This window comes from Pteropus alecto, unplaced genomic scaffold (genome assembly GCF_000325575.1).
Source record: "Pteropus alecto unplaced genomic scaffold, ASM32557v1 scaffold13, whole genome shotgun sequence".
Lineage (NCBI taxonomy): Eukaryota > Metazoa > Chordata > Mammalia > Chiroptera > Pteropodidae > Pteropus > Pteropus alecto.
Window position 1 is genome coordinate 3,653,948 of NW_006434373.1, and position 8,954 is coordinate 3,662,901.

General features: G+C 38.5%; 1 protein-coding gene across 5 annotated transcripts in view; it reads right to left on the reverse strand.

Moving 5' to 3' along the window:
- Positions 1-8,954, reverse strand: part of MYO16 (myosin XVI) — a 516,601-nt gene that overhangs the window by 39,856 nt on the left and 467,791 nt on the right. For 4 of the 5 annotated variants that reach the window (XM_006909366.3, XM_015587388.2, XM_025045004.1 and 1 more), the window contains one exon: positions 1,485-1,643. In XM_006909366.3, coding sequence (XP_006909428.1) covers positions 1,485-1,643 — 159 coding nt within the window. Of the gene's footprint in view, positions 1-317; positions 586-1,484; positions 1,644-8,954 lie in introns of those variants that run through there. The other variant, XM_025045003.1, reaches the window with a different exon arrangement.

The following is an 8,954-nucleotide window of genomic DNA, read 5'->3' on the forward strand; positions in this document are numbered from 1 at the left end:
TCCTGCTGCTTTAGTAATTCAGTCTATGACATTTTGTTATAGCAGCTCGAATGGACTAAGACAGCAGTCTATCCCCTGCTATTACACCTAGCCTCTGGCAACTACTGATCTGTTTTCTGTCCTATAGTTTTGCCTTTTCCAAAATGCTCAAATAAATGGAATAGCACTTACAGTCTTTTGATTCTAACTTTTTTCATTGAGTGCAATGTGTTTGCGATTCATCTATTTTGTTATGTGTAATTGTAGTTCACTGTTTTTATTTATTGCAGAGATTTTCCATGTGCTAGTCAGCCTGAAAAATGGCCCCCAGTAGGCTCACCTCTAGGCACTCACATCTCTCATCGAGTGGACTGAATCTTTGACTCCCAACAAACAGAATGTAGTGGAAGTACGGATGCACCCTCTAATAGTAGGCTGTGTAAAGACTGTGACTTTCATCATGGATGTTACTTCTGGCTTTCTTGTAGATTGCTTGTTCTAGGGGAAGCCAGTTGCCCTGTCGTGGGACCACCCTTATGGAGAAGATCACGTAAGTGAGCCTAGAAGTGGATCTTTCTGAGGCTTGCTGGTAGCCAGGTGAGTGACCTTGAAAAGAATAGCATGGCGGAAGGTTGAGCTGAGTTATAACTTTAAATCAGGCAGTCAACAAAAGCCACAGTGAGCAAACATAAAGTAAGGAATTCAGGAAGTTAGCTGATGGCAGGGGAGAGCATTTCAGGTAGGGGAACAGCAAAGGCCCTGAAATAGAAACATGTCTAAATTGCAAGACGGCCTGTGTGGCTTGAGTGGAGTAACTCTATGTATTACTAGATGTTTAAATGAAGAAAAGTTGAAATTACCATTAATTATAAAATGTTAATTCAAGAAAAGGGATACTTTGTACCAAAGGCACTCAGCTCAGCCACATCCAGATACTTGACCCACAGAAACTACGAAATAATAGCTGTGTGTCGTATTTAGCCTCTAAGTTCTGGGGAGTAATTTTCACACAAATAGATGACTAATATGAGCCAGTCACCAGTTGAAGGACACTTTATTTTCAGTTTTAGGTGATTATGAATAAAGGCACCATAAGCATGTGCATACAGATATTTGTGTGGATACTGTTTTCATTTCTTTTGGGTATAAATACGCAGGAGTGGGATTGGTGGATCACACAGAAAGTGTGTGTTGAACTTTATAGGAAACTGTTAGAACATCCATCTCCTTCTTCTGTTCAGTATAAGCCTCATTTTACACTGGTTCCCATAGACCAAATATTCCATAAATATCTCTGAAAAGTCAACTAATACTGAATACAGCTTTAATTCTTTAACTTAACCTATAATAAGTTGACAATATGCCCTACAGTGAAGTTTTACAGTTTATATTCTATTTTCCAGTTTTAAGCCTATTTTGTTTTTATGTTTTAAATCCATTCTCCCTAGAAAGTTGATACAACTTAAATCTTCTCTATTTTACTTCTGAGTTTAAAAAGTGCTTACCATTTGAGACGGAATTTCCATTTTCAGTAGTGATAGCACTAGAGAGTGAATTAGATAACTGGATTCCATGGTTATTTGCATTTCTATCTTGAGTCTCTGATGCAATTTCTGATGTTGCAGGATCATCTCGGCTAGTTAGGTTCATGTTAGTTTCAAAACCTAAAATAAATTTTAGAAAATATTATTCTTTTCTGATAAAATACACTGAATAAGTTGAAGAAAATACTGAAAGGAAATAATACAACTTATGAAATCAAACACTAATTACATTTAAAATGATAAATTGGTAATAATAATCAAATTTATGTCCTATAAGATATTTATCAAATCTCACCACAACATTGTCAAACATAATGGGAAATAGTAACTGGTCAAAATGCGTTTCATAATTTGTTTTTTTCAAACATATCTATAAAGAATTTTGATGTCATAGATCAAATAACTTGTCATTATAACACTTCCCATTAGAGAAGGCTATTTCCTAAAAGACATGTGGCAATAAGTTCATGTTTCAGAAGTTTTCTGAATTATTAAGTAGAGCTGAGGCAACCTTATAGCTTTGGGACAAAATAAGAAATATGTTTTCATCATTACTATAAATGTGTTATTATCCATTTAGGAATACTAAACTTCAAAGCCCCACTCCTGCATTCTATACACTAAGAATATTACCTAAATGTTTATTGCATGTCCCAAATTGAGCACTCGGAGAAATGCAAACACAGAAATCATTGTCCAAATTAGAGCGAAGAGCCAAATAAATCTATATTTTTTAAACTATGTGCTAATAATAAAGTAAAATATAACAAATGCTAGGGTTTGCAACAATGTCTGCTAGATTTTTCTATAATGACTGCGTTATCCTTAGTCAGGTTCTACAAGTGACAGTGTGCAAATCAAGCACAATTGTCATCATGGTGTCGGGTGTGGCCCTCTCCACCTCTCGCCTCCTCCACCTGAGTCACTCGTGTTCCCTCTCAGACTGGCCAAGTGTACCTGGGATTGGCTCTTGTTTTCCCAGGGACCTCAAAAATGCTCCAACCTACTGGGAGATTTCTGCTTAACATCAGGGATATACATGCTGCTTCTGCTCTTGTCTCTTGGTACACAATAGATTCTGGCTGTCTTTAGTTAGGTCTTTCTGAAGTTTTAGGCTAATAAATTATTCAAAAGGAATAATAAGCATAATTATTATACTCTATAAGTGGCAGAACAGTTTATCCCCTGTGATCCCAATATCCAGGATCTCAACAGGCAGAGAGGTTATCCTTGTTTTGCTGAAAAGGGAATTAAGATCACCCAGGGTCAAGTAGCTGGGAAGAGGTGAAACAGAACTTTAACCTTTGTATTCTGATTATTGTTCAGTTTTTTGTTTTTCACTAAAAGACAAATTATACTATGTCATTTCCATGCTTTAAAATCTTAAATGAATTGTGTGCCTAAATTCTAAGGTAGGAAGGAAGGATCATTGGGAGGAAATGAGGGAGGGAGGAAGAATGAAGCAGGTCAGCCAGCCCTCTAGAACTAGTCTCCCAAGGCCGGGATTCACTTGATCCTTCTGAATACTTCCTCCTGGACATTCTTTCCTCTTGTCCTTGACACTTACATTTAAATTACACTACAGGCCACGGACATTTCCCTAGATGCTCCATATTGACTCTTGTTTCAGTGCTTCGGTCTATACATTCTATCTATTTATCTCGAATGTGCTCTCCACTTGTCGACCCTGCTTCATCCTACCCACCAATGAGGGTCTTGTTCAGATGACCTGTAATGCAATGACCACACATTTACAAGTAAAGCACAGAATGCAGCACAGAGAGGAGCCTGGTCTTCCCAGGTAGAGTGATGGCCTAAGGTTTAGAGTAGGAAATGCTGGGTAAACAGACTGAAGGCAAAATGAGCAGGGCTTTAAAAACCAGGAAGAAAAGTTTATATTTAAATGATCCCGTGAGTCACTGTAGCTCCTGACTTTTTGCACTTAAAAAACAAGTGAAAAGGCTTTGGTCAAGCCAGCCTGTGTAAGAATATCATGTCAGGTGATCTAAACCATCTTAGTTCCCGACAATGAGAAATTATCAATGACAATGAGAGAATATCTGTACAGTTTGGTCAACTCCTTTTTGCCTTTTTAAAAAAATCTTTGGAAAGTTAGTAAATCAGGTTTGGTTTTTAAGCTGTCTCACAACAGACATTCACCTACTTTTATTCCTCTTTAAGCTCTTTTTTTTTAATTCTTAAATTCAGTTGTTTATTGAGCACCTACTATGTGCCCAACACCCTCCAGGTGCTAGAGACAAAATAAAGAAAACCACAGACAAGCAGCTGGGAATTTAGTGCCCAGTTTGACAACAGACAAATAAGCAAATAAACAGATAATTAAAAGTGGTAGACTCCCAGCTGGGTAGAAAAAAATTAATGAGCAGTGAGGGTAGGCAGCCAAAGTTTTCAGGCAACAGTGGGTTCAAAGAAACATCTCTAGGAGGTCACATTTAGGCTCAGAGAAAAAGGAAGGAAAGAAGTAGCTGTGTAGAAAGACAATCTCCCCACATGTGCGAAGACCCCAAACAAAAAACCAGGTAGTAGGATCCCAAAGAGCTGGGTGCAGGGAAGCAAAGGACCTGTGGGAGAGGGGTCGAGATATCACTCAGGGTGGGGAGGCCGCCACAGGCAGGAATTGAAGTTTTGTTCTCACTGCAATGGGAGGTTACAACTAAAGGGTGTGAAGCAGGGAGAACCTCCCTGGGTAAATAAGGGCAGTTCTCTTATGTCTGGTGGTGCAAGGCTCAATTCTCTGAGACGCTGTCGAGACTCCTGGTATGAATATTTGATGCCGGTTTTCCTCATAACTGATTTCTATCTCATAAATAGTTGATATTTAAATACAATTTAAAATATAGTAAAAACTTCCTTTTCTGCTATTAACGTTAAAAAAAAAAAGTTTTCATACTTCTAATCATCGGGTGAAATTGTAGCCAAGAAATGTTTCTAAATTTGTCACAATAAGCTATGATCTTTACATTATCTACTGAAATTTTCTCTATATTTTTATATTAAAAGTATATGTCTGCTCAAGAATGACTCTGGGTTGGAATAAGGGAATAAGTCCCTCTTAAAGTAAAGACATAATAATTAATGGTCAACCTAATGCTTATTAGTCACATTGCTTTTACAATAATTACCGGCTCCTGAGTGTTTATTACGTGCTAATCCCCTGCTAGATGTGATACTTGATTTAGCTCTTGTTTTCCTAACAATTCTGAAGAGTTGTCACTATCACACCTATTTTCAAGATGAGGTCATTGAGGCTTGGGGAGGTTAATCTATGTGCAACATTTCACAATTAGTGTTGCTGATGGATTCAGACTACAGCACAGCAGGGCTCCACCACCCACCCACACTCATTCCTGTGCTTGGTCCCTTATGTAAAATCTTCCCTCCTTATTTCATTTGTTGATGTAAAAGGTAAGGCAGCTTCTTTACTGTGGCTTTATCACCCATGCCTCAATGGTAATGAAATGGGAAATGCAGGTTTAAAACTTGTACACTAACCACTGAAATAGGGTTGCAAAATTAATATAGGTGTCCCCACTTTGCAGTTATCCTTATTCATTAATATTAACTGGGGGGTTCCTGGCTTACTAAATTCTGTGTCAGCCTCTGCTCATAAACACCCTTACTCCAAGTTAAATCCAAACACGTAAAAGTGTCTGTGCCCCAACTTTTTAATTTCTTGATTCAGTCACAATGAGGGTCAAACACAGAAACTCTCAATAATCTGGTTTTGTTTTAAAGTGTCAGTTTAGCACAATGCTCCTTGTCAAAATTATGCCCATTACTCTGTATTTAAGCACTGAGGGAATGAAAACGATGACAAATCCAGAGGAGGCTGGCATTAACTATGAAGAAGCCTTATTATAAAAGTGCATTGACAAGATGCATACTTTATGAAGACTTTTCAAAGGAATAATACAGAGAAAACAAAGTTATCAAGTTTGTTTATGCTTCCAAGCAGTGGCCATCAGAGTTTTGAAGGTAAAGAAAAGTTGGTCGTACCAAAGGGAAATATTTGAGATTCTCAAGGAGTTTAAGCAAAATAGCAGAGGAGTAAGAACTGTAGAATACTATATAACAATTTAAGTAAGGTACAAGTGGGTCATTTTTTATCTCTACATCCAGGAAGATCGGTAATTTGTGTAGTTTAGTGGCATCCTTTGGTCAGGTACATCATAATACTGGTTGATTCAAATTCCTGTGGTGGTTTCTTATAGCCTATAAACAGGATTTCTCCATCACCCCTGTCTGGTGTTGTTTTCACAGGTATGGGAGAAATGAATCACACTGGGATCTGACTCAAAGTCTTGGTCTGTACATTAGGATGTGATTATTAAATACAAGTATGCAGTGCAGACACATTTAAGTTGAACTGCAATCCAATGAGAGAGTTCTAGCAAAACTCTAAATTAGAATATACAAAAAACAATGAGTTGTCCTTGTGTTAGTTTTTATATAACTAAAATATCATACTGGGTGGGTATGATCCTTTGAAACTGTGGTTTTCAATAGGAAGAGATATTGCCACCCCCCAACCTCCTTTCCCCTAGGAACATTTGGCAATGTATAGAGGTGTTTCTGCTTGTTACACCGGGGGAGGGAGATGCTACTGGCATTGAGTAGGTACACAGCAGGTATGCTACAAAATCCCCATGATGAAGAATTATCTGGCCCAGAATGTCAATAGTGCTGAGGCTGAGAAAGCCTATCATAAAACCGAAGGGAGATTGCTCCATTCCCCTACTCAAGTCTCTCCACTGGTTTCTTATTTTCTTCAGATTAAGACCTAAGGGTTTCCTGAGGCTAAGAGACCCTTCAATGCCCGAACTAACTCCTTGCCACATGCATCCCTGTGCTCCTCACTTAGCCTCTCATTCTCTCGGATGGAGCATGGGGGCTCTGATCAAACCTTCCCTGAGCACAAGGACTCGCCAGACAACCTTCTAGAAAAAAGCACACCCCTCCCTGCCCCAGGTCAGTTTCTGTCCCTACTTCCTGCTTTCGATTTTGTACAGAGTCCTTCTCACCGCATGACACATTACATTTCAATTGTTTGTTTTGTGTTTCCTCCCTCTGGAATGTTGGCATTATGAGCTCAAATGCAATGTAGGTGCCTAGAACAGTATCTACCCTTAGCAGGTGCTCAATAAATATTTGTTGAAAGAAAGAGGGAAAAAGAGAATAAAGGAATGCATTAATTATTACAACAACACTGTTACAGAAATTTAATTTTCTAAAAGGAACTACACCTTTTGTAATTAAAATAGTTGTTTACTAAATGAAAAATTCATGTGAATGACTATGGAGAAATCACATATCACAGTAATAATTTCTCTCCAGTCACATGAGATTATTGGAAACATATGAAAGGCTTTCCACTGTTAATAATATGACTTTGAGTTCTAATCCCTACTTATTTAAAATTACAAGGTAAGAGAAATATCACATTGTGTGAGGCGAAATTTTTCTGCTTGTTCAAAGGGCCAGAGCTGTTTGCTTCCTATCTACGAGTGTTAACTTGAGGAAGAAAAGACTTATGGATATTTGAAATCTATTCCTGACCCACAGTGGGAGGATTCATGTTTCTGGTACTGTCCTACCAGTTATCACTGATAAATATTTCATTATTTTCCTACCAATATGCAAAGTCCATAGATATTCAGTTTTTAAAAATCTTTTACACAGCTTTACGATCTCTAATGTCATAAAATTACAGTCAGCCTGGTAAATGTTGGCTCTGACATCTTGGTAGCTGGAGATGGGTAGAGGCAGGCTGACCAGGAGTCTAGTTAGTGGAGGTTCCAGACTCCACTTCTACTTGCAAAGGCCACTTCTAAGGCCCAGGAGGAAGTGGGGCAGTACGTGAACAGTTAACACTTGAGTACCTGATAGCTTTTTTTTGTCAAAATTTCTATAGTAATGTAGTTATAATGATTTATTTATTATTCATTCTTCTTTCTCTTTTTTTCAAGAAATATTTATTGAGCATCTACTATGTGCAGGCACTGTTTTAGGCATTAAACAATAAGTAATTTGCTTTATTTTCTTATTTAAATTAATGTTCACTTTACTCCATATTTTTTTTGTCATCTTTATTCTTTTTCTTAAAGAAGTCCCTCCTCCCTCCAGTTACATAAGCTTCAATGTCTGGAGAAAACAGAACCTGTCCCAGGCATACAGGGGTCTCGCAGTAGTCTATCTGATCAAATCCTTAACTCTGGGAGTTCACGCTCACTAAGAAAAGAATGGGTATGGAATCACCGAATAAAGCCACAAGGCAACATAGCCTCTACTTCTTATTAACACCATTTTTGATGATCGTTATTGCTTTTTGCAGGTCTTTAGGGAAATGTCCAAGTAGGAAAAGCCTTACTCCTAACTAGTCATCCAACTATTTTGCAAGTTTATCTTGATACAAAGGTGTGAATAAGTTCATATAAGTGGATGTGTGTAAGAAACGAAGGCAGGATTTTGTTGGGGGGAGAGGAGAGGTAAGATGAAAGCTAAGGAGAGGAATTTGTTAGAGAATGAACTCAAAGATTCTGCTGGGGAAGAGAGAAGTTTCTTACAAGAGAGACAGTAGTTTCCTTGAATAAGTTTGGGCCAGCTAGAGAAATATGGTGAGTAGAAGGAGTGACTGAGAGAAGTATTCATTCCACATCAACAGCAAGAAGAAATATGGCCAAGGGCCCAGTAGTTGGTCCATCTCTGGGAAAGAGAGATGTCCTCGGGCTGGTGGCCACTCTGGTGGTTACGCGGTAGCTGAACATAGAAGGGAAGAGTGGTGAGCCATCAGCCGATTACATTCTTTTTCCAAACTGGGATATTTCGCCATGGATTCAGCAAGTATTTATTAAATCCTACGCAGTCCAAACTTTATGGTAAGATTTAGCTGAAAGTTTTTAGAAATGTATATCTAAAAAAAAGATCCCTTAAATGCTCGCATTCTGGAATGGTGATAAGACACAATAAATGACAGGAATTTATGGTACAAACTGATGCTTGCAAGAAGAAAAAGCACAGACGACTGTACATCTATCTTGAGAATTTAGGAATGAAAAACCCCTGCAGCATTCTCATCCTACTCAGCTGAGTTAATGTAGTATGTGTGTGTGTTAAAGCCTTTGACACATAAAATGCCAACATGCGTGGGAGGGACATCCAGGGTGCATTCTAATGGGTGCCTTTTCTCAGGCTTCTGGGTATCGACTTGCTCAAAAGGTGAATGCCTTCATGGGGTCTTCAATGCAAATACTAAGGCAGCAGAAGACCAAGGTCTGGAACGAATGTGGTTTAAAATGCCTCAGGAATCCAAGGGGCGGGGCTGCAATAGCCAGGTGAGCCTTTAGGGCGTGGGCAGGAGCAGAAAACACTGGATTTTAAAGCATTAACAGAATGTGGAGAAGAGGAGGGAAA